Source organism: Rhinoraja longicauda, chromosome 38 (assembly GCF_053455715.1).
Source record: "Rhinoraja longicauda isolate Sanriku21f chromosome 38, sRhiLon1.1, whole genome shotgun sequence".
Taxonomy (NCBI): domain Eukaryota; kingdom Metazoa; phylum Chordata; class Chondrichthyes; order Rajiformes; family Arhynchobatidae; genus Rhinoraja; species Rhinoraja longicauda.
The window spans coordinates 548323-575004 of record NC_135990.1 but is presented as its reverse complement, the minus strand read 5'-3'; the positions used below and the strand labels follow the sequence as shown (position 1 = coordinate 575004).

Genomic DNA, 26682 nt, shown 5'->3' with positions numbered 1-26682 from the left:
CCTGCTGCCAGAGGTCATCCCACCACTCACGAGGCAAATAACAAAGTGCTGGAGGAACTCTGACGAAGGTCCTGACCTAGAACCTGTCCATTCCCTCCACAGAGGCTGCCTGACCCGCTGAGTTCCTCCAGCAGTTTGTTCTCTGCTGCAGTGTCGTGTGTCCACAGGGCGATGGCAATCCTTTGCTCACCTGCTCGCTGCTGGCCCCACTCTCCATGTAGTACAGCTTGTAGTTGTTGATGGGCCCGTTGTCAGACTGAGGCTCCTGCCACGTGACAGTGATCGAGGTGGGAGAGGTTGCTTGTGCTACCAGATTCTGGGCAGCTCCCGGCACTTGGACTGGAAAACAGAGCAAGTTTCCATTCACAGGTTTGTCCCAGTGAACCCATGCCATGCCAGGTGACCAGGCTGGATCTTGTTGATGCCAGGCAGTGCCCTCCAGTGAGAGAGGACATTGTGTTTATAAAATTGGGCACTTGTCAACAGAACTTGCACAATCTCTAACGACGCAGTTCACTGTCTCTGCAAGCCGGGATGTTTTATACAGCGGATGTGGAGTCACCCTGGCAGGACACGGGCTGTAAGTACCAGGGCACAGAGACATCACGCTGCTGATATTAAACCTGCCTACTTCACCCCACAGTCACACACGCAGCACGCTCGGTAACGTCTCAAATTATAATCTGATAAACCCATGCTGCCTCACCATAGCAACAATAAACTTGGCTTGATTGCAAAATTCCCTCCGGTGGTGCTCAGAATCCAAATCAAATTATCGGAAAAAGAATCTCTGCAACATTATTCTCCCAAATCAACAATCCGCGGCACCGGGAAAGTTGCGTAAGATGCACGTGCTGCAGCAGGAGCTGGCAACAGCGTAGCATGGAATGGGTCGGTCAGAGACGGGACGGAAGGAGGCTCTGTGTGAGTGAGAAGGTTCTGGAGCTGTGGATGGGGATGGTTGGTGGGTGAGGATGGGGAGTGGGTGGGGATGGGGAGTGGGTGGGGATGGGGAGTGGGTGGGGATGGGGAGTGGGTGGGGATGGGGAGTGGGTGGGGATGGGGAGTGGGTGGGGATGGGGAGTGGGTGGGGATGGGGAGTGGGTGGGGATGGGGAGTGGGTGGGGATGGGGAGTGGGTGGGGATGGGGAGTGGGTGGGGATGGGGAGTGGGTGGGGATGGGGAGTGGGTGGGGATGGGGAGTGGGTGGGGATGGGGAGTGGGTGGGGATGGGGATAGGTGGGGATGGGGAGTGGGTGGGGATGGGGAGTGGGGATGGGGAGTGGGTGGGGATGGGGATAGGTGGGGATAGGGATAGGTGGGGATAGGGATAGGTGGGGATAGGGATAGGTGGGGATGGGGAGTGGGTGGGGATGGGGAGTGGGGATGGAGAGTGGGTGGGGATGGGGATGGGTGGTGAGTGGGTGGGGATGGGGAGTGGGTGGGGATGGGGAGTGGGTGGGGATAGGGATAGGTGGGGATGGGGAGTGGGTGGGGATGGGGAGTGGGGATGGGGAGTGGGTGGGGATGGGGATGGGTGGTGAGTGGGTGGGGATGGGGAGTGGGTGGGGATGGGGAGTGGGTGGGGATGGGGAGTGGGTGGGGATGGGAGTGGGTGGGGATGGGGAGTGGGTGGGGATGGGGAGTGGGTGGGGATGGGGAGTGGGTGGGGATGGGGATGGGTGGGGAGTGGGTGGGGATGGGGATGGGTGGTGAGTGGGTGGGGATGGGGAGTGGGTGGGGATGGGGATGGGTGGGGATGGGGAGTGGGTGGGGATGGGGAGTGGGTGGGGATGGGGATAGGTGGGGATAGGGATAGGTGGGGATGGGGAGTGGGTGGGGATGGGGAGTGGGGATGGGGAGTGGGTGGGGATGGGGATGGGTGGTGAGTGGGTGGGGATGGGAGTGGGTGGGGATGGGGAGTGGGTGGGGATGGGGAGTGGGTGGGGATGGGGAGTGGGTGGGGATGGGGATGGGTGGGGAGTGGGTGGGGATGGGGATAGGTGGGGATGGGGATAGGTGGGGATGGGGAGTGGGGATGGGGAGTGGGTGGGGATGGGGAGTGGGTGGGGATGGGGAGTGGGTGGGGATGGGGATGGGTGGGGAGTGGGTGGGGAGTGGGGAGTGGGTGGGGATGGGGAGTGGGTGGGGATGGGGAGTGGGGAGTGGGTGGGGATGGGGAGTGGGTGGGGATGGGGAGTGGGTGGGGATGGGGAGTGGGTGGGGATGGGTGGGAGTGAGGATGGGGAGGGGGGGAGTGAGGATGGGGAGTGGGGATGGGGAGTGGGTGGGGATGGGGAGTGGGTGGGTGGGTGGGGATGGGGAGTGGGTGGGGATGGGGAGTGGGTGGGGATGGGGAGTGGGTGGGGATGGGTGGGCTGGGAGTGAGGAATATGGTGAGAGTGGGGGATGGCTTTGTATCAAAGGGGGGTTTTCCTGATCCTAGCTGCTGTCCAGGATATTATCAGTGCTGGGTGTGCAAACATGAACTTATCCTTGATGAGTAAGGCTAAGGCTCCCACCTCGAGCTGGGCTAGAGCAGTGGCTGCAGGCTGTTCCAGCAGAGTTTTATTGTTCCCACAGGACGTGGCCCACTGGCCATCAGTGCCTCTGCAGGAGCTGCCAGGGTCGGTGCTTCTTTCATTTGTTGTTGCAACACCCACTGCAGGGCAGCCTGAGTACAAAGAGACCTCTCTCCAACTGCCCAGGGGCAGAGCAGAATGAAACCAACTGCATTGTCCACAGTGAACATGTAGCTGGAAGTCAATGTTTAATTAACGGTGTTTAGCAGTACAAGCAAAGAACTATAACAACTCTAACAAGCCTGACAGTTGTTTGCTTTATTCAGTCATGATCCATTTCATTCCATTAGTGCCGCAGCATCAGGTTTCACCTCTCCCAGCTGCTGCCTGGTGGAGCCGGCTGCAAACACACACCTGCGGCCCACCCGTCCCTGAGAAAGTACGCTCACAGCTTGCCCACACCAACACCTGGCCCACCCACACCTGGCCCCACACACGCCTGGCCCACACACACATGGCCCACACACACGGCCCACACACACCTGGCCCACACACACCTGGCCCACACACACCTGGCGCCCACACACACACCTTCCCCACACAGGCCTGGCCCACACACACCTGGCCCCACACCTGGCCCACACACACCTGGCCCATACCCACACCTGGCCCACACACACCTGCGGCCCACCCGTCCCTGAGAAAGTATGACCACAGCTTGCCCATACCCACACCTGGCCCACACACACCTGGCCCACACACACCTGGCCCACACACACCTGGCCCCACACACACACACCTTGCCCCACACACACACCTGCCCCACACACACACCTGCCCCACACACACACCTGCCCCACACACACCTGGCCCCACACACACGGCCCACACACACACCTGGCCCACACCCACACCTGTCCCACACACACCTGCGGCCCACCCGTCCCTGAGAAAGTATGCCCACAGCTTGCCCACACCCACACCTGGTCCCACACACACCTGGCCCACACACACCTGGCCACACACACAACTGGCCCACACACAACTGGCCCCACACACAACTGGCCCCACACACACCTGGCCCCACACACACCTGGCCCCACACACACCTGGCCCATACACCTTGCCCACACACACCTGGTCCCACAATCACCTGGCCCCACACACACCTGGCCCCACACACACCTTGCCCACACCCACACCTGGCCCACACACACACCTGGCCCACACACACACCTGGCCCCACAATCACCTGGCCCCACACACCTGGCCCCACACACACTTGGCCCCACACACACCTGGCCCCACAATCACCTGGCCCCACACACCACGCCATTCCAAACACACCACCAACCCCGACAAGAGGAAACAGTCGCTGGCATCTTGTCCTATCACAGTGGGGAGTACCAGGCAGAGAGGGGAGATTTGCGAGAAGTATATGAAATTATACAGTATAAATAGGATGGATAGTCAAGAATTTTTTCCCATGATAGCAATGTCAAACACCTGTGGAATGACTTTAAGGTGAGAGGGGAAAGTGGAAATGATACGTGCAGGGAAGATTTTTTTACACAGAGATTGGTGGGCACCTGGAACGTACTGCCTAGGGCGGTCCTAGAGGCAGGTACGATCGTGGTGTTTAAGAGGCTTGTAGATAGGCACATGGATCTAGGTCACGTGCAGGTAGAGATTAGTTTATCTAGGCATCGTGTGAACTGAAGAGTCTGGTCCTGTGTTGTCCTGTTCTATGTTCTATGTCCATGTGGGTGAATGAGGAGCGTTGCCAAATGGAGACCTTTGGTCAGTTACCCACACGTGCCCAATGTGCTGACAGCCCAGTAGCCACACGCAGACAACCCCTATAATGTACGTACAGAAAAAGCATTGCAGAATCTCCAAAAAATAGTTTTAAATATTTTGAAAAGATTACCTGACAAATTAAAATTCCCAAGAGCTGATAACAGCCAGGACTCCAGATGGAAATCATTTCCCATAATCAAAGGTAGACACAAAATGCTGGAGTAACTCAGCGGGACAGGCAGCATCTCTGGACCGAAGGAATGGGCTGCCTGTCCCATTGAGTTACTCCAGCATTTTGTGTCTACCTTCGATTCAAACCAGCATCTGCAGTTCTTTCCTAATACATTTTCCATAATCAGGTCATTTACATTCAGGAGGTTCACTCACAGGTCTTTAGTGAACTGTGTCGCAGTCTCTCAGTTCCTGATTAGATCACAATCACCAGAGTGAAGGTAACCCTGAGATGGACAACTCAATCTCTCTCTTCAGGCTGAGTGCAGCCAGTGCGTGTCCACTATGAATGGGGTGTTCAATCCTGCAGCGGAACTGCGATGGGTGTGTCCAACCACGGAGGCAGCCGACAATGTGGCCCTGATCCTAATCTGTGTGATATACAGCTGGCAACACTGTGCTGCTGGCTGGCACTCAGCCTCTGCTGCCATACTCAAGTGATCACACAGAATGCCTCTGAACAGGCTGCTGCTTCAACAGCAACTAACCCTTCCCTCTCCACGGGCTTGCAGCTGCAACAGGCAGAGTGAGTGAGGGCAGAACAGAGACGGCCTGCCACACATGCACTGCACCTCAAGCAAGAGGCACAGCAGAAATAAAAGCCGTGAATGCTGGAAACCTCGGGTCAGGCAATCGTACAATCACACAAACAGCACAAAACGCCCTTTCCCCACCTCCATGCCTATTGCTGCTAATCCCACGAGCCCACATTGTCCACGCCTTTCCTATTCAAGTACCCACCCAAACATCTGCTAAACATTGTGATTGTATCTGCCTCCACCAGCTCCTGACAGCTCACTGCAAATATTCATCACCCTCCTTCACCTTAAACCTGTGCCCACTGTTTCTGCACTCCCATGCCCCATAGAAATAGGAACAGAGGAATTGTCCCCGACATGAAGCATTGACGGTTTCTCTCTGCACAGATGCTGCCTGACCACCTGAGTGTTTCCAGCATTCTTTGTTTTAGATCAGATTTACAGCAGCTATATTTTCTTTCCTTTTGAATATGGAGAGACGGCAGTGTGAGCCAGATCACTGAGTCTCACATCCTTCTGCCAAAGCAACGCTCCGCAGATCCCTTCACCAGTGCTCAGTCTGAGATATGGGGGAAATATCTACAATTGGAATGTCCTGCTCACGGGGAACCAGGAAGATGTGAGGGGATGGGGGGGGGGGGTGATCAGTGGTGGGGGGGGGGGGGGGGGGGGAGACTGGGTGGGGGGGATGTGGGGAGACTGGGTGGGGGGGTGTGTGGGGACTGGGTGGGGGTGTGTGTGGGGGGGTGTGGGGGGGGTGTGTGGGGGGGTGTGTGGAGATCAGTGGTGGGGGGGATGTGTGGGGGGGGGTGTGGGGGGGGGTGTGGGGACTGGGTGGGGGGGGTGTGGGGAGACTGGGTGGGGGGGTGTGGGGGTGATCAATGGTGGGGAGGGGTGTGGGGAGACTGGGTGGGGGGGATATGTGGGGAGACTGGGTGGGGGGGGTGTGGGGAGACTGGGTGGGGGGGGGTGTGGGGACTGGGTGGGGGTGTGTGTGGGGGGTGTGGAGATCAGTGGTGGGGGGGATGTGTGAGGGGGGTGTGTGGGGGGTGTGTGGGGACTGGGTGGGGGTGTGTGGGGGGGGGTGTGGGGAGACTGGGTGGGGGGGGTGTGGAGACTGGGTGGGGGGTGTGGAGACTGGGTGGGGAGGGTGTGTGGGGGGGGTGTGGGGAGACTGGGTGGGGGGTGTGGGGGGGGGTGTGGGGAGACTGGGTGGGGGGGTGTGGAGACTGGGTGGGGGGGGGTGTGTGGAGATCAGTGGTGGGGGGGTGTGTGGGGGTGTGTGGGGGGGGTGTGGGGAGACTGGGTGGGGGGGGTGTGGAGACTGGGTGGGGGGTGTGTGTGGGGGGGGTGTGGGGAGACTGGGTGGGGGGGGGTGTAGATCAGTGGTGGGGGGTGTGTGGGGGGACTGGGTGGGGGGGGTGTGTGGGGGGACTGGGTGGGGGGGGGTGTGGGGGGGGACTGGGTGGGGGGGGGTGTGTATAGATCAGTGGTGGGGGGTGTGTGTGTAGATCAGTGGTGGGGGGGTGTGGAGATCAGTGGTGGGGAGGTGTGTGGGGTGGGGGTGGGGAGATTAGTGGTGGGGGGTGTGTGGAGACTGGGGGGGGTGTGGGGAGACTGGGTGTGGGGAGACTGGGGGGGGGAGACTGGGTGGGGGGGGGTGTGGGGAGACTGGGGGGGGGGGTGTGGGGAGACTGGGGGGGGGAGACTGGGTGGGGGGGGTGTGGGGAGACTGGGTGAGGGGGCGGTGTGTGATCAGGTAACAAGAGGCAAGTGTAGAGACTAAGCTTTAGGATATGTACTGACTGGGTAAGGCAGGGTAAGGTGGGACGAGTGGCTGAGGAACGATGTGTGGAGTTGGATGATCCTGACCCAGCATCAAACAGTGTGCTGAATACTGGCTCCGTCTCCCCCAGCAGATTCCACAACGTGAACAGATGACAGAGAGTTGTTGGTACTCGAGTAAAGGTGACCTCTCTGGAATGAATGAAACGTCACACAAGGATGGGATCCAGAGGCTGTTGCTGTGCACAAGGTCAGACATGCCGAGAGGGCAGAGCAGTAACGGATAGACAGAGGGCAGGGACACACACTGACCTTCGGGCTGCGTGGCCACTGTGAAGGGGGCCGAGCTCTCCCCCACTCCGTGCTTGTTGTGAGCCACGACTCGGAACACATACTTCACCTCCGGCATCAGGTCACTGATCGTCACTTCCAGATCACCCGGTCGACTCGTGTTTTCCACACGTTCCCTGTTGGGGTGCAGCACAGCGTTAGTACAGCACAGCTGTAATGGTCCATACACAGCCACTGTACAGCACAGCTGTAATGGTCCATACACAGCCACTGTACAGCACAGCTGTAATGGTCCATACACAGCCCCTGTACAGCACAGCTGTAATGGTCCATACACAGCCCCTGTACAGCACAGCTGTAATGGTCCATACACAGCCCCTGTACAGCACTGCTGTAATGGTCCATACACAGCCACTGTACAGCACAGCTGTAATGGTCCGTACACAGCCACTGTACAGCACAGCTGTAATGGTCCGTACACAGCCCCTGGCCAACCACACGCAGCGCCTCAACAACCATCAGCCTGCATTCTGCCTCACTGTACTCGGGCAAGGGAGCCCTGGCTGAACCACTCACCGTTCCTCCCTCTCCAGGTGGTGCTAACTGACACCCTCCATCAGTGAGGATTACAGTCCATCTCCGTACTACAATGGGCTAGAATAAACATCCAATTGTCCCAGTTTTGATCTGGTGTGTGAATCTGACGTAAGGCAGGAACAAGTTGCTTTGCTGAACACAACCAGTCTCCTACAAACACACAGGAGGAGGAGCAGGCCATTAGGGTGACAAAACTGGGAGGTGAATAGATGGCAGTGCAGAGACAATGTGCTCAAGGGTAGTATCGTCAGCCAAGTGCAGGGACTCAGTGATGGAGGGCTGCAGATTAGCAGGGAGGAAGGAGAGAGACACAGACTGTGGCATCCTGTACAATGTGGAGCCCCAGAGTCACTTGGGGCATAGTGAAACATATCGGGATGGAGGGTTAGGGTGGTCTAGCACCACAGAGGGCATTGCCATGGTTTATTAGAACATTACAGTGGATAAGTGAATTACACAGAAAGGTTCATGCAAATGGCAATGATCGTTTCCCTTCATAGAATGGGTAAATGATGGAAAATTAACCCCAGCATCTGGTGAATGAGAAGCTCAAGGTTACCAGTGGACAAAGGGGCTATAGCTCTTCACGCAGTGAACATACAGAGCAAATGAGAGCCAGGCTGGAGAGTAATTGCAAAGAAGTATTAGATACGCATCTGGAAGGGAAGAATATAGGATGGGGAAACCGCAGGAAATGGCACTGTGCAGCGGGCTCCATTGCAGACTCATCACTGTTGAGATGTAGCCAGTGTGCACTGGAACCGCAGTGACACTGGATTACACACTGCAAGGTCACAGCACTGTGGTAACGACCAGAATATGTAATGTTGGCTGCCGTTATGTATTCCCAGGGCGAGGGAGAACATCCCGGCAATCTTATAGAAACATATAAAATTCTTAAGAGGATTGGACAGGCTAGATGCAGGAAACATGTTCCCCATGTTGGGGGAGTCCAGAACCAGGGGTCACAGTTTAAGAATAAGGGGGTAGGCCATTTAGATCTGAGACGAGGAAAATCTTTTTCACCCAGAGTTGTGAATCCGTGGAATTCTCTGCCACAGAAGGTAGTGGAGGCCAATTCTCTGGATGTTTTCAAGAGCGAGTTAGACTTAGCTCTTCAGGCTAACAGGATCAAGGGATATGGGGTAAAAGCAGGAATGGGGCACTAATTCTGGATGATCAGCCATGATCATATTGAATGGCGGTGCTGGCTCGAAGGGCAGAATGGCCTACTCCTGCACCTATTTGCTATGTTTCAATGTTCTCCCTGTGACCACATGGGTTTCCTCTGGATACTCTGGTTTCCCTCCCAGGTCCCAGAGATATGCAGGTTTGTAGGTTAATCGGTCATCTGTAAATTGCCCCAGTGTGCAGGGAGTGGATGCAAAAGTGAGATAAGTGTGAACGAGCGATCGGTGGGAGCCCCAGTGAGGGGTGAGAGAGGAGTAACCACAGGGGAGACAGGCACGGTTGCACAGAGCATGGGCAGGCTGGCACTGTTACACATGGAGGCGGGCACTGTTACGTGGAGTATGGAGGCTGGCACTGTTACACATGGAGGCGGGCACTGTTACGTGGAGTATGGAGGCTGGCACTGTTACACATGGAGGCGGGCACTGTTACGTGGAATATGGAGGCTGGCACTGTTACACATGGAGGCTGGCACTGTTGCATGGAAGCTGGCACTGTTGCACATGGAGGCAGGCACTTTTACATGGAGGCGGGCACTGTTACATGGAGGCGGGCACTGTTACATGGAGCATGGACAGGCTGGCACTGTTACACATGGAGGCGGGCACTGTTGCATGGAGGCGGGCACTGTTGCATGGAGGCTAGGCTGGCACTGTTGCATGGAGGCAGGGCAGGCTGGGCGATGCCTGTCGGTGTCGAGCTCTCACCTGTTGGCGCCGTCCCTGGCGTAGTAGACGGAGTAGGCGAGGATCTCGGAGTTGGGTTCAGCGGGCGGCCGCCACGTCAGCTTGATGAAGCGGGTGGAGACGAGCAGCGCCACCACATCACGGGGGGCCGAGGGCAGCAGTCCAGCGGTGGCCGTCACTAGATGGTCAGCAGTGGCACTGGTCAGTGGGGTGGGGGGAACAGTAGGGATGGGAACATCTTGGGGACAGGCAGGGATGATGGGATGGACGGCACAGAACGTGACACACAGAACAAACACAAAATAAAACAAAGGGGAAAATGTAAAGAAAATAAACCAAACCAAAGCACAATGGGAACACAAAATGAACGTACACAGGGCAAGTGGGCAGCTCTCTGCTGAACTTAAAGGGAGGCTTTACAGCAACAGTACCATGAGGACACAGGCACACTGGCCCTCTGGCACACTGGCACACAAATCCCCTGGCACACTGACACACTAACACTGGCACACAAATCCTCTGGCACACTGACACATTAACATTCTGGCATATTGACACACTGGCACACTATCACTGGCATACTGACACTCTGGCACAGTGACACACTGGCAAAGTAACTGACAGTAACTCACTCACTGTACACAGTAACACATTACACAGTGACTCACTGGCAGTGACACATTGGCACAGTAACACATACACAGTAACACACTCACACAGGCACACTTGCACTATAACACACTTGCACAGTAACACACTCACACAGTAACACACTCACACAGTACACAGTAGCACTCACCCAGTAACACACTCACACTGTATCACGCTCACACTGTAACACATGCACAGTAACACACTCATACTGTACATAGTAACATTCACACGGTACCATTCTCACACTACATAGTAACACACTTACATAACACTCACTCAGTACACAGTAACATACTGACACACTACAGTGACACGCTCACACTACACAGGAAGGCACACAGTACATAGCAACACACTTACACCCGCTTGGCAACAGACCCAAGCAGTGACACACTTACACTCACACAGGGACACACCCATGCAGTAACACTTACAGTGACACACCCACACAGCAACACACTCAAACTAACACATACACAGTAACACAACCACACAGTGACACAGTACACAAACAGTACAACACCATGTCAGCACAACTGAACCTTCTCAATACACTCTGCCCAAAGACTCCCATTAAAGTGGAACCACTTCTCAGATTCAATGGGCATCTCGAGTGAATTTGGCATCTGGACAGGACTGTGTTCTCGTTAGTTTTTGTTTGTTTTCTATTTTAAACGTGTTTTTGACAAGGAATGATCAGAACCAGATGGACAGAGCGAGGAACCACACAACCATTCCAGATAAACCTGGCATTTCTGGTCTTCCATCCCACACGGCATCACAATGCAGAAACTGCCCCTGACCCACAGTTCAGTGCCCCCGACCTCTGTCTAAAAGCAGATGAGTTTCTGTCTCTGTGTAACGAACTTTAAGCAGCCCCTGACACAGGGAGAGTTCTCTGCAGGAGTCTTGCAGCATCTGGGTGTAGTTTGGGGGAGGGGGAGGAGGCCAGGACCCACTTGTCCTTGGGTGGAGCTGATGCCAGATGGAGTAAAGCCTGGGGGTCGGACTCCCTGACGCTGCCCGAATCACACTAAACTGCAACGCTGACAGCAGAGGCACCCTGGGCTGATTAAAACAAATCTAACGATACTGAGCTTACTGCGTCTAAAGAAACCCACTACAGTCTCCGACGGTCAGCAGCGGTCAAAACCCAACCACCAGACTGGGGTACAATAGGTTCCTAAACACACACACTCTCTGCTGGAGCTGGACATTTCACCTGAGGTGCCCACTAATCAGATGGTCTAAAGCACAAGCAGGTTGCCTGACCGGAGAACTCAGAAAGTAAAACTGCACTGTGCAATAAAAATACAAATTAACTCCACGCTCAGAAACTAGCATTCCTAATGCATATCTTGACCAACACATGCATTGCCACTGTAAAGAAGGGTGTGGACCAAATACAGGCAAATGAACTGGTAAAGATGTGCAAAGGTCAACACGGACATGGTGGCAACAGGGCCTGTTTTCATGCTGTAGAACTCTCTGATTCTAAGTTTGATTGCAAAATCCTCAACATTATCTTCAAATCTCTCAGAAGAGATTTTTATTACCTTCTTACGGCTAGAATTTTCACCAAACTATGCCATGCACTCTGGCATCTTTCTCTTCACCCTACCTGTTGGACTTGACTGTTCGGCTTGACTTAATCATGTGTAGTGTTATTGGATTTGATCGGATAGCAAAACAAAAGCATTTCACATGACAAGAATAAACCTAAATTCACAAACTCGATGCAGAGATTTCTGTGTTCTTTCTGTTCTCACTTCCTTATCGTACTGATTTTCATCGGCCCATCTTTAGCTTTCTACAGTACCTCCTTCCACCCTTTCATAAGCTCGGGTGCTCTCTGATTCACCTCTACCCCTTTGTGACATTGGACTTTGTCTATGCAACTGATACAGTACAATGCCGAGAACTGTATCTGCACTCTGTATCTTCCCCTTTGCTCTATCCAATGTACTTGAGTTTGACTTGATTGTATTTATGTGTAGTATGTCTGATCTGTTTGGATAGCGTGTAGAACAAGTGTTTTCACTCGGTACACGTGACAATAATGAGCCTGAACCTAAACGTAGCACTGCATTCAACATGGCCCTTTGTCTTCCCTCTCCCTCTCCCTCTCCCTCTCTCTCTCCTTCTCCAACTGCACTCGCTAATCTTTTAAACATCTCCTGAACACTGGAACCAACTCAACAACCCTGGCCTCTATCAGAGCTATCCACTGGCCTGATAGTCTCTCCACCATATCTGCCCCTTCGCCATATCCATCCCTCTCCCATCAACTCTCCGCCTCAGAACGGACTTGTTTTCTCACCTTTTCTACTATGATGAAGGGTCTTCACTGTAAAACATTAGCTGTTTTCCTTTCCATGGATCTGCCTGACCTGCTGATAGAATCACCAGACTGTATCTGCAGCTTCATTGGAGCATGTTCATTGAAGCATGAGTACTGATGTAGAGGGAGAGCATTACCAAGACCTGGCTGCACTGGCGCAAGTACTGCATTACTTGGGCTCAGTGCAGGCAATGTGCCCCGCCACCTCTGCAACATTGCACAGCACCGGCTGGTCCTGCTCTCTAACATCGCTGGAACAGCCAGCCATAAAATGCCAGAATAATCTCAAGCTCCAGATCAATAAACACTTTCCAATCAATATTTCAAATCCCCAGTGTCAAAATACCTCTATTGGCTTCTTTCTGTTTCTCTGTAAACAAACTAATATCACAAGCTTTCAAATTTTGCAGCAATATTTCAAATCCGAACCAAGCTAAAAAAAAAGAAAATGATGCCAGAGGGGTATATATTTATCCTGTACAATGTGAGTCAATATATATCGTAACAATTAACAATTAAACACAAGATCCCTGAATGCCAGAAGCAGTGTTCAGTGTGTAGAGGACACTACACCACACATTCTCCACCCCAAACATTCACCATTTCAAACTAAACTTCATTCATTAAAAATTCAAATGAATATAACACAAAACATTCAGGTGAACATTTTCATTATGTCATGTTATTCCCTACAACTGAGCGATTGACAACTTTCACAAGGCGTTAAAATGCCCTCCCAAGTTACCTGAACGGAAATGGACCAATATACACACACGCGCACATATCCACACCAGGGAGGGTTGGGAGTATCCCATTATCTCTTCCTCTGTCTACCCAGTCATCCAGTGCAGACAGAGCTGGCAGGAGTGTCCGGCCGGCACGCTGCAGTGAAGGGAGTGTGGGGACATTCACCAGGTTTGATGTCCTGAGGAAAGGTGACTGAAGGGGGAAGCTGATCGAGGTACAAACAATTCTGAGGGACATAAATAGGGTGGCTAGTAGAAAACGTTTCTCCATTACAGAGTACCTATAAGAAGAGAACATCGGTTTAGGGAGAGGGGTAAGAAATTTAGAGGGAATCAGAGGAAGAATGTGTTTTACACAGAGGGTGATTGGAACCTGGAATGTGCTGTTGAGAGGATTGATGGAGGATTGTAGAGGCGTAGAAGGCTATGGACAGGAGCTGGTAAATGAGGGGAGAATAGATGGACACTTGAAGGTTGGCATGCACATGAAAACGATTATCCACATTCCCTCCAGGTGAGAGGGACTTTGTAAAGTCAAGTAAGACCACATCTGCTCAGTGATGCTCCTTGCATTGACCCAAATCGCACAGCGGTGACGACAGGTCTATGGTGCCTTTAATAGAGGAATGGGCACTGCATGGCAGGGACAGTTCCTCAGCTGCTGCACAGCGGTGGAGAGGAGAACCCCAGCAATGACTGGCTTCCCTGCAGCAGCCACCAGCACTGTCCATTCATGACCATGGTTGTGATGGAGACATCTCTGGTAAATCTTTGAACACTCTTTAAATCCAACAAACTCCATCTCTTCACAGACATTGCAGGTGTGGCTGAATTTGTCAGCACATTCCTTCCAATGGTTTGAATTTGAACAGAGGACTGCAATGATGTGCTGTCAACCCTGACTGTTCCCAGCTGACCTCGGGGCCTATCAGCACCATGTCGAGGTGGCAGCAAGGCGGGACCAGAACATTCTAGTGGGATGGAATCCCGGCCCCTTGGCCCCTTTGGGAAAACCACACCGAGTGGGTGTGATTCTCCCTGCTCCGGTGGTGGCAGAGGCAGGTTCATCCCTTCCTGCTTCACCTACTCCCTGTCTGAGCTTCAATAATGATCTCCCCTTGGACAAGGAGCTCTGGAATCACCACTGATAAAGACAGCCAGAGGCCTGCAGCTCCAGGAACGGATATTGGAACAGCTCGTCAATATACAGCAATATATAAATGGAAGTGGACAGTAAATCAATACAAGGACGATGTATGAACGGGGTGAGATTTATCTCCACTCGGTGTTCTGGTTACACTTTATACTCCCTCTCCTCTGAGAACACAATGCTTTTCTGACATTCCTTTCTATTTTTTGTAATAAAACAAAGCTCCAACACACAGTATTTACTGCACTCATATCCATGTTCTGCTAAATACAGTAAATCAGTGCCCACCGAGTGACAGCTCATTGGTACGATCAACCTGACTCACGTTTACACGAGGTACACAGACGTGTCAACTCATTATTATCATGGTGTACTGTTAATGCCCAACACAGCCGGTAAATATTATCATAGGCAGCATTTCCAATGGCGAGTCTGGCATATTCAGTGAGATGCTGAATGATACAAGCCAGGGAGGTTTTACATTAGGTACCTAGCCTGTGCTGTTACCTGACCTCAGGTAGCGTTTAAGCCCCTTGGACCATGAGGTGGTACCAACAGGGTTACTTGCCTCCCACAGCTTTCTTACACTGCCTGTTCCACTGGCTGCGGGTGCTGTTAGTGTATGAGCAGGGCACCACTGTGCCACTGTGATCTGGGGCACCGAGAGATGTGTGTGGAGCTGCACCGTGACATGTCAGCGAGAATGAGGAAAAGGATCTGTGTGCAATCTTGGGCACAACATAATACGGCACCATTTACACCCGGCCATTCATCCATTCCCTGTTCTCCACTCTCCCACTGGGCAGAAGGTACAAAAGCTTGAAGTCCCACATCATGCAGGTTCAGGAACAGTTTCTACCCTGCTGCTCTCAGAATACGTAAGCCAGGGTGTCGTTCCGATCTTCCAATGTACCTCAATGCAGACCTTGCACTTTAAAAGCAATTTTCTTTCTGCGGTATCTTTCTCCTGACACTACCTATTGTACTTGCGTATGGTTTGATTGTACCCATGATTGATTTCATACTAATGTATGATCTGAACATGGAATATAGAACAGTGGCCCTTTGGCCCACAATGTCCATGTTGAACATGTCCTCTGCCAGCTTGTGATCCATTCCCTGCATGACATGTGCTTATCTAAAAGCCTCTTCAACACCACTGTTGTATCGACTCCACCACCACCCTTCCAGGGTTCCAGGTTCCCACCACTCTCTATAAAAAACGTGCACCGCACAACTCCTTTACATTCCCCCCCTCACCGTGGAGCAATGTCCTCTAGTCATTGACATTCCCACCCTGGGAACAAGATTCCGTCGACCCTATCTATGCCTCTCAGAATTGTTATACTGAGTAGATGTTTTTCACTGTATCCTGGTACAGTAATAAACCAAAGCAGAGTCATTGCTGCTGGTTTGGGACCATCCTTACTACTGGGGGTGCCGAGAGGAACAGCCTGACCCCATCATTCCCTGCAGGGCTTGTTCGTTCTGCCTGCCTGCCCTGGGTGAAGAGCCCGTCACCCACACTGCCACCATTTGGGGAGGATTCCATTCAACGGGCACAAGCAGTGGCCAGAATACCACCAGTTCGAGCCGAGGAGAGAGTGGGAGTTCCACACATAAATGAGGAGTGTGTTTCCACAGCTAACAATTGGGATTCAATCCACTTGCAGCAATGGGCTGCCCTGTCATGGGGACAGAGGGAGAGACTGTTCACCAAGCATCGGCAGACATGTCTGTTTGCATTAAAGGGGAACAAGAAAATAACTGTGCACAAACTATATGGGGCCCAGAAACATTCAGAACATGAAAGAATCTGGGGTAAACGGAAAAATAACATTTATAAAAATAGGATCCTTAAAGTAAAGGTAGTGTTTGAAAGGCAGTTTTGTCTCATGTAGAGGCACAGCGTAGTCAGTAGCCTCTCCGCATGCACGACACTAGACACAAGTACAAGCTGTTTGTAGCCCACAGCAAGCAGAGCTGTTGCTGAAAGCAGAGCCATGCCATCTGCCTCACTGCTTTGGCCACCTGTTTCCTTCTTGCTGCCATTGCCAAGTCGTGAGATGGATCAGTGTCCTGCAGCTTGGCCCGTCTCTGGCACCACCTGGCTGGCACCACCTGGCTGGCACCACCTGGCTGGCACGGCTGTGTAGCTTCTCACTTACCATGCTCCAGGATGATCAGCTGGCCGCTGGCCTGCTGGTTTCCCACATCGTTCCCCGCCACACACTGGTACAGACCTTCGTCGGACTTCACCAGACCAAGAACCTGCAGGTTTTGCTCATTCTGAAACACACGGCACAAATATCATTGCTGACATGTCACTGAAACACAACAGCTTCATTACCAATCACAAAGGTCCAAGCCTTGGACAACTGGATGATTATTAAAGGCCAGGACACAGACAGGAACATGGATAGGAAAGTTCAGAGGGATACGGGCCACATGCAGCCTGGAGAAGCTGGGATGAAGGGCCTATTTCCGTGCTGTTTGACTCGATGATTCTACTTAATAAGGGTCTCGTTCTAGGCTGGGCAAAGGACACATTGCCAGGACTGGATAACACAAGGGTTGAATTGTAAAATAGACATCTCTTGGTTTGGATTATTGATACAACTTCTACACCAGCAGCTGGAAAAGTTCAATCTGGTTAAACAGATCTGGAAAACAAAGATGACTTCCGTGAAGGTGACCTGCAACTGCCAGAGTGCTGTGGAATCCAGCTAGTTTGCCGATGTTCCTCACGGAAGGAATGTCTGCCCTTCTGGCCTAGTCTGCATGTCATTCCAGACCTACAGCAATGTGGTTCCCAGTCCCACTAAAACCTGATCATACACAACATGGGCTGCAGTTCAAAACCCAGCGCACTGCCATCATTCCAAAGGAAATAAGGATGGGCGTTTTGGATTGTTGGATTTGCTAGTGATGCCCTTTTTCCAATGGATTAAAACTAAACCCATGGGCAAAGTGTCGGAAAACTTAGCAGCCAGCATTTTGTGCAAAATACATGGCTTGTGCCAGGGGGTAAAATGTAAATGGTAGTTTATATGCAGCATGAACAGAGGATGCCCTGACTCATTAAGTTCACAAAAAAATACGTTTAAAGATCAAACTCACAAGAAATGCAAAACATTTTACTGCACACAAAGATAATTTTCTTATGTAATTAAGTTGGAAAGAGTACAAAAGAGATTCATCAGCATGTCGCTTGGGCTTGTAAGTTTGAGTTATAGGGACAGGTTAGATAGACTGGGACATTTTCCTCTGGAACGTGGGAGTCTGAGGGGCGATTTATTGAGGTGTACGAGAGAGAACATGAGGGCACGGATAAGGCAAGTGCTCACTGTCTTTTCCACAAGGTAGAGGATTCTAAAACAAGAGGCCATAGGCTTAAGCTGAGAGATTTAAGAGGGACCTCAGGGCAACCTCCTCACTGCGAGGGTGGTCTATATGTAGAATGAGCTGCCAGAGAAAGCTATGGAAGCAGATAGAATGAAGACTTTTAAAAGACATTTGGACAGATATACAGATAAGAAGGGTTTAGAGGCGTATGTGCCCCTCACATTCTTGATGGGAAAAAAGTTCTTCTTTAAAACTGTTGAACACAAGGAACTGCCCATGTTTTCTCTCCTTCAAAATTCCTTCACCTCACCTAAAACCTCTGTCGTCTTGTTTTTAATACCCTTCCAGGGGAAATAGCTTCTGTCCATCTATCCCATCATTGCCTCTTAGACTTTTATATCCCTCTGATCATGTCACTCCTCAGCTTCCTTCATTCCTGGGAAAACAAGCCCAGCCTATCGCAGAACTAAAGCCCTCTGATCCACGATGGATCTGCTCTTCACTCTCCCCAGCACATCGCCACCTTCCTATAGGGCCTTGAGCCGAACTGCACACAATAGTCAAATGAATTCTAGCCAGTGTTTTGTAAACTTTGCCCAACTTTCCATCTGATCTATATTCTGCTGATGCCTTGGACAACTTTCCTTGCTGTCTACAGCATCAAGCTCCGTGTCACCCACAGACCTGACGCCTACATTCACATGTGGTGGTTGTGTGTGGTCCACCAAATAATTATCTGTGGAATATGTACAGAAACTATTATATTTGCCACCCACATCCACAACAGAGATATATCAATCATCTAACCCACCCAAAACTAATTTGATTTTGATCGGTGGAAATGCCAGAACTCATCCCAACAGAATTTGTTATAAGTGTGCTGACACCAATCATCATTTTGATCCAACTCCCACGTACTCTGTTCACAGGAAGCACAAGGTACTGAGCACAAAGGGTTCACTTCAGATGTACTCAGTGGAATATACACTTGCTTTTGTTGCAGGAATCAAGCTATCACAAGCAACAAACATCAGGAGGTTAGGCAGGAAATGAAAGGCATGTGAGTTTTTCGTTTATTAAGGTCTTCATGCACACATTGTGAGCTTCACAAGTGGAGGTGAGGAGTTGGAACTCTGACACCCTTTCAGTAAACAGTGCAAAGTAAATGGAAACAAGGGCAGAAATTGTTAGGGCTTGTGTGTTGGGAATTCTACGCAGGGCGAGTTATGTTGATCCACAAAAGATGCTGGTGGAAGGAGGAACACACAATGCAATCCAGGAATCTACTCACAACAATCTTGAAATAGTCGCTGGGGATCACCATGTCGCCATTCTTGATCCACTTCACAGTGGGCAACGGCGTGCCCGCCACATCACACTCAAACACAATGTCCATGGACTCGTGAGCGTAAATGTTAACAGGTCGTTTCAGAAAGCGAGGGGGGACTATTAAAGGAAGCAGAAGAGAATGGTAAACACACGTACCACAGAAATCCTCTGATCCATTATCAACCTCAAATACTTCCCTCAGGAGGGGAGGCAGTACCGAGGCAAGACTTTCTAGAAATTAAAATCGACTAAAATCTTTTGATCTACGTTCACTTGATCTTTTGATCTACGTTAGCTGCAACTTAAAACTAGTTTGATTTCTAACATCCCAATTCTGATGTGAGGTTATCAACCTGAAACATGTACTTTGTTTCTCTCCACTGATGCTGCCTGGTTAAATGAGTACTTCCAGCATTTTCCATCTTTATTACAATGTTAACGTCTGTCCTCTCAAACATGGTTAGAGTTAGATAAGTGACAACAAGACAATGTAGTGAAGATCATTTAGTGGGAGCAAAAACAGACACAAGTGCTGGAGTAACTCAGCGGGTCAGGCAGCATCTCTGGAGAACATGGATAGGTGACGTTTCACAGAGTGCTGGAGTAACTCAGCAGGTCAGGCAGCATCTCTGGATAACATGGATAGGTGACGTTTCACAGAGTGCTGGAGTAACTCAGCGGGTCAGGCAGCATCTCTGGATAACATGGATAGGTTACAGTTTGTGTCGGGACCCTTCTTCAGTCCATGGAATTACTCCAGTACTTTGTGTATTTTCTTGTAAAGCAGTATCTGCAGTTCCTTATTTCTACATTTAGTTGGAGCAGTTTGAGGCGATGAATTAAGAAGATCACAAATGAAACACGTCACACATTTAGCTCCTGGCTGAATCTTTCTCACCGAGTACTGACCAATGGGCTGACTGAAGTGGGGAAGAAGCTGTGACTACAAGCCTGGTCTGCAACGCCTGGACATTGCCTCTGCATAATATAGTCACCATGTAAAGGGCAACACAGGGACATATACTAAGGATTAATTCAAGGATTTAAATCAAAACAAACACTTTTATTTGACAAACACCAAGATGTTTCTGGAAAGCACATTTGAGTCTCTGGGAGCTCCACTTGCAATCCAGCCGTCAGGGAACTCCAGTAGACAGAAGCAGCCAGCAATGGTGTACAGTGAATGGAGCTCAGAGCTCCTCGCTAACAATCACAGTGCCCTCCAGCTCCAGACCAGAGCAGGGCATACAATTATTTAAAGAGCAATTAGATGCTGAACTGTGGAAGGTGATCCGAAAGGTACGGACTAGCATTTTGGGCTATGAACAGATGGACTGAATGGCCTCATTAGCCATAGCTGCTCAGAGCGAATGCTTCCATTTCATTCCAATGCACAAAATATTGGCTGTTCAACACCTGTAGGATGAGAGGTTATGCCATTAGCATTTGTTGTCCTTATACCTGAAGGGCAATACATGTTGGAGCTGATGCTGATTTACTTCTGTATCAGGCTTCCAGTCGACCGAATTGCATTTTAATGACTGGCAAGACTTGTTGCCATAGCTACTAATTACTCATCATGCATGTAAAATCATTAGTGCCGGAGACAGCTGCAATGGGCAACATTGCAAACCTTGTCAAACGTACGTGTGCGGAGGAAGCTCCTGAGGAGATGGCCCAAAGCCCACTGCAAGTCGATGTGAAACCCCAATGTGATAGTTGGCTGCCTGGCAGGAGGGTCACTCCACACTGTACACTTGCTCATCCTTCACACTACTCAGTGAGACTCCCAGACGATGCCCTCGACCCTGTACCACAGACAATCGCTCTGGCTCTCTCTCCTCACCACACATCCACAAACCAGCACATTGAACTTCATATTGCTGGCCTGTTTTAAATTACCCTCTCCTCCAATTATTTAGTGGTGGACCAGATAATCTGCAACAACCAGCGAGTGGCGACTGCAGTTGCTGAAATCTTGTGCAAACACAAAATCTCAAGGAACTCAGTGAGTCCGGCAGCATCAGCAGAGGGAAATGCTGCCAAGATGATCCAAGACTTCACCCGCCCTGGTCATTCCTCCTTTCCTTGCTCCCATCCGGGGGAAGGTACAGAACTCAGACTCAGGAACAGCTTCTCCTCTGTAATCAGGCTTTCCAACCATCCTTCCATAAACTAGGGTACTGTTCGATTTACCACTGCCCCATTGAGGACATTGGAGTTTCTCTAAGGAATTGAGGCACTACAATGCTTAGGACTAATATTCTGCCCTCTGTATCTTCCCCTTTGCTCTATCTATTGTACTTGAGTTTGAACTGATCGTATCTATGTATGGTATCTGATCTGTTTAGATAGCATGCAAAATGAAGCTTTTCACTGTACCTCGCTAAATGTGACATAAACCTAAAACTAAAGTGTGCTGCTCACCAACCAGAGTGTGCACTGGTGAAACGCTACCAGGGCAATACACCTCATTGATGCCGAGCACTTCAGAGACTGAAGGGCCAAATGATCAAATTATAGCACGAGGGCCGTGAGCTGTGGACGTAAAGCAATTACCTCCAATCATCTCCCCAGCAGACACTGATCTAAACACACGGTACAAATGGAAGGATGCACTTTTCAAACAACATTTATGGGAGTGTGAGGATTTGAATGAACAAATGGTGGGAAGACGAGTAAAACTGCCCTCATAACCACAGTCTGAACAGTGCACACATCCCTACACACAGGACAGACTCCGAGCCAGAAACCTGTCGCTATTTGCTGCTTAGCTCCCTGCCTGTTCGCAAAGCATAGATGGTTGAATAAATACCATGTGTTTCAAAAACACAATTTCAAAGTTTTTATTTAACCTTAAATCTGAAGTCATGTCTACGTGATATTTCAGAGCGGCCCAGTGTGCGGGTGCCCCGAGTCCTGCAGCCTGACAATCACACACAACTCCCCAGTTTCCTCCGCCCACTGCCAGCCCTCCGTGGGGGAGGGATTATCCAGGAGCTGACACACTTGAATGTGTGACAAGCTTTATGTGTGATCATCTTAATTCATCACCTCAAACCTGTCCCACTGCTAGCAGCAGTGATATAATCATGGTCAGTGTTACACCACTGAGAGCACGCCTAGCTCAAGCCAAGGTTGGGACGATGGCTGACCCTCCCTCTGTACTTGAGGCCATGAGGATCCCAGTGTTGCACTGATTGAGATTAACTAACAGCACAGACTGGCTTTGGCAACTGGGACTTTGAAGGGAGCAAGAATATCACCCCGTTTTATTGAGACTAGTGCACCCAACCTGCACTTTATGTTCCCAGAAACTGAGAGAGGACCGACAGGTCAGCTCCTGAAGTCACCTCCGTCACATAATTCTGCTCCTCTGCACCCACACCCATTTCAGACACGATGTCAGTAATCAAGATAAAAACAAGCAGTTATGTGGGGAGGGTGAGATGAAGGTAGATAACGACAGCACGGTGGGGCAGTGGTAGAGCTGCTGCCTTACAGCGCCAGAGACCCGAGTTCCATCTTGACTACGGTGCTGTCTGTAAGGATTTTTTACGTTCTCCCCATGACCTGCGTGGGTTTTCTCCGAGATCTCGGCTTCCTCCCACATTCCAAAGACGTGCAGGTTTGTGGGTTAATTGGCTTGGTATAAATGTTTTTAAAAATTGTCCCCAGTGTGTAAGGTAGTGTTAATGTGCGGGGACTGTTGGTCGGTGCGTAGTCGGTGTGCCGAAGAGCCTGGTTCCTCACTGTATCTCCAAGCTAAACTAAATAAACTAAAAGACGTGTGTGAATATTTTTAGTGATCTTACCTTGGACGAGGAGCTCAGCCTGGGCTCGGACGGTCACATTCCCAGACACTGCAACACACTCGTACACCCCAGCATCCTCCTCCACGACATCACTGATCTGCAGACTGCCGCTGCCAACCAATGCTACCCGCTGGGACCTGCTGGTTCACACAGGCGGAATAGAACAGGGCTGTAAAAAATACACTGAAAACCCATGCACTTTCCTCCCTCTCCCCTTCATGACCACAGGCCCCAAGTGCCAGGACTCTCCCCCCACAGTCTTGCGCGGGCACCTCCACCACATGGACTGCAGCAGCTCATGGAGGTTTAACAGGAGCCAGGGGTGGACAATAAATGTTGGCCTGCTCGTCAGTCTGTGATGGACTGGGCTGTGTTCACCACTCTCTGTAGGTTCAGCCGGTCAGGAGCTGAGCAGTTGCTGTACCAGGCTGAGATACATCCAGCAGAATACTTTCCATAGTGCATCTGCATCAATGCAAGAGCATTCTCGTGGACATACTGAATCTTCTCAGAAGCCTAAGAATGTAAACATGCAAATGTACTTCCTTGATCTGTGTGAAGGGGCAGGTTCGTGGTGGCCACATCTCAGAAACAGATGTTAACAACATGCTGCCCTTGTGACTGGATGTGCACAAACTGAACAGCTCCTTCAGTACCAGGCAAGGCTTCCAGCATCCTACAGCTCCTACAGTACCAGGCAAGGCTTCCAGCATCCTGCCACTGCAGTTTTCCAGCTCTTACAATCCTGGCCGATCTTCAATTGCCCAAGAAGATGAGCTTTTGCAGCTTGCAATGGAGCTCTCTCTGGACAGGAGTCACTGTGTGACCAGGTGTCTATAGAGTCGGTTGTCACACAAAGTTATTTTTACCCAGCAGCTCCTGACGGTACTTAAGGGGGAGTTCAGACAGATTTGACCTACTTCACACAAACTGTACTAACTGTCCCTGGCTCACAAGATGCGAGAGTGCGGAGCTGTTTTGTCAGGAGTTCGTACCCAGGCTCCTGCCGTCACACAGAGCAGCCCCTCTGTGGCTCATTAGACACAGTTTATTCTCACAGATTCAGATACAAATCTGTAGCAAGGAATAATTCATTCACAATTGCCATCTCGCCACCCCTGATGCCAGCACCTCCACCCAATCAGCTGTCAGCAGCAACAGAATTTATTGCAGGGTAGACTATAATTAAAAGATATCCACTTTTGTTGGAAAGCAGCCATCAGATATAACTTTATCTGATAGACTCCTGTCGGTTGAGAGTTTCCACCCACATCAACAATGAGGTGGAAGTCCCTGTGCATCCACACCCAGGGCTGAGCCTACGACACGCCTGCCAGGACCAGGCCCACACTACCTCAGCCAGCACAACACTCGGGGCACACACACAAATACAGCTCCATTCCACACACTCTCCACTGTCTGTCCTCTACCCCCAACACCAGCTGGCCCCTACCCAGGAGGCACAGTCGCTGATGCTCCCCAGTAACTTGTGTAGCTGGTCAACAATTGGAACATCGCTGCTGAATGCAATCCCATCCTCATCTGGTGTTCAAGCCCTCAGCTTATCCTCAGAGACTGGGAGCAGTAGTTTACTTTAGTTTAGTCTTGGAGATACAGCACGGAAACAGGCCCTTCGGCCCACCGAGTCCATGCCGACCAACGAACACCAATACACTTGCTCTATCCTACGATTTGAGACAATTTACAGAAGTCGATTAACCTACAAACCTACACATCTTTGAAATGTGGGAGGAAGCCCATGCGGTCACAGGGAGAACGTGCAAACTCCATACAGACAGCACCTATACTCAGGATCAAGCCCAGGTCTCTGGTGCTGTAAGGCAGCAGCAACTCTACCACTGCATCACTGTGCCACCCTCAAGTCATCTTGGCCTGTAATCAATGCCATTCCCTTGTGTAAAGACACAGTGGCCAGTGAGAGTTCCACAAACAATGACAATGATCTGACCATGAGTTGCTTGACCTCGTGAACAACGTTGGACAATGCACTTCCTGGATCGTTCTCACAGCCGATTATTGAAACAGCGTGGGAAGGAACACAAATCATCGCTGATCTTCCACAACTGTTCCACCTCCAAGGTCATCGCAAAAAGATAAACCTTCCTGCCACAAGAAAGGTGCTACCTCACACAAAACACAAAGTACTGTAGGACTAAGAGTCACTAATGAATGATCACTAATGCTCTCACAAGCCTGATTATTGCCCCAAAATAATCTTAAATTAATAAGTTAAACGAAAGCAACAGACCTTTCCCAGATGATCTCGTCATCGTGGAGCCACTGGACAGTGGGTGTTGGGTAGCCAGACACCACACAAGGCAGTATCAGTGACTGGCCAGCCACCTTACTAACGGAGGCCGGTCTCTGGAGAAACGTCACCTCCCGATCCGCATCCATTTCTGCAAAAGCACAAGAGAACCTTGGGTTATCACAGCGGCACAGGGTTCTGTGTCTGTTAACATGGAGGGAGCACCTGGGCTTTATATACAGAGCAGACTTTAATACAGAGCATCTTGGATGAAAAGCTACTGGACAAAAGGTGGAAACAATAGAAGGAGCAGACTACAAGTTAAAATATGTTTTGTAAAATGGATCTTGAATGCAAGGCAGGAATTATGTTTGCTTCACAGAAAATGGCACTGACAAATGAGGTCGAGCATTATCCGACAGGGATCCAGACATTCTCCTCACTGGGTAAACTCGAACAGAAATTCTCCCAATTGTACAGTAAACCTGTTCACATTCTCTAATCAATCATCAATTGCCTTTTCTGGACATAATCTCCAAACTAGGAGCAGTGTCCATCTGGAAATCAAATATGCTTCATGTAACTTCTGAGAACAGATAAGACTTGTTCTGTGTAGACTGGCTGGATCTCGCCAGTCCAGCCCTAGATTCATGCCCATTGCACACAGTTTATTGCAACTGAGAGTTACCTGGCAAAACGGTGAGGTACACCTCTTCACTTGTCTTGGATGAACCTGCGGCTTCCACAGAGCAGTGATAAGACCCAGCATCGCTGCTGGAGGTGTTGCTGATCTCCAATGTACCACTGGGCAGTTTCAGGAACCTGCCTTCCACCACCACAAGCTGCCGGTTATGTTCCCACCTCACAAATGGAACAAGATCAGCATTCACCTCGCATCCCAGCAGGGCAGTGTCGCCTTCGTGCACAAAGACCGCCTCTGGCTGACCGCTGAACCGAGGAAGACCTGGAACAGGCAAGGTCACGAGTCACACATGCATCAACACAACACAAATAATAACCTCCTGGCTACAAGTTAAATACTGCAGAGACTAGAAATCTAAAGTACAAACTGAGAATTTTAGAAATATGCAAGCAAGATAATAATAATAATAAATAATAATAAAGACAGGATCTACAGAGAGCAAAACAGAGTTAACGATTCTGCAGAATGCTTATCCTTTGAAGAGGTTCTGATGTGAATGTTTCCTTCACCACAGGTGTGTTCTGACCTGATGAGTACTCAGCATCTATTTTAGTGTGAGAGTGTAGCCATTAATCTCACTGATCCCACCTGCAACATGACGGCTTCTAGATCACCACTGAAGTCTTTAACAGGTAATTTATGAGCTTCTAAAGCACAGCCACACCATCATCTCTCACAGGTGGATGGA

The 26682-nt window shown here is 50.6% G+C and overlaps 1 protein-coding gene across 9 annotated transcripts in view; it reads right to left on the bottom strand.

The window, feature by feature from the left end:
- The window catches only part of LOC144610915 (neogenin-like), a 139008-nt gene that overhangs the window by 33339 nt on the left and 78987 nt on the right, over positions 1-26682 (bottom strand). For 4 of the 9 annotated variants that reach the window (XM_078429913.1, XM_078429908.1, XM_078429916.1 and 1 more), the window contains exons 3-10: positions 25980-26255; positions 25292-25442; positions 23023-23162; positions 19170-19324; positions 16702-16822; positions 9664-9880; positions 7190-7344; positions 191-339 (exon numbers count right to left, since the gene is read on the bottom strand). In XM_078429913.1, coding sequence (XP_078286039.1) covers positions 191-339; positions 7190-7344; positions 9664-9880; positions 16702-16822; positions 19170-19324; positions 23023-23162; positions 25292-25442; positions 25980-26255 — 1364 coding nt within the window. The remainder of the gene's footprint in view (positions 1-190; positions 340-7189; positions 7345-9663; positions 9881-16701; positions 16823-19169; positions 19325-23022; positions 23163-25291; positions 25443-25979; positions 26256-26682) is intronic. The other 5 variants (XM_078429915.1, XM_078429909.1, XM_078429911.1 and 2 more) reach the window with 3 other exon arrangements.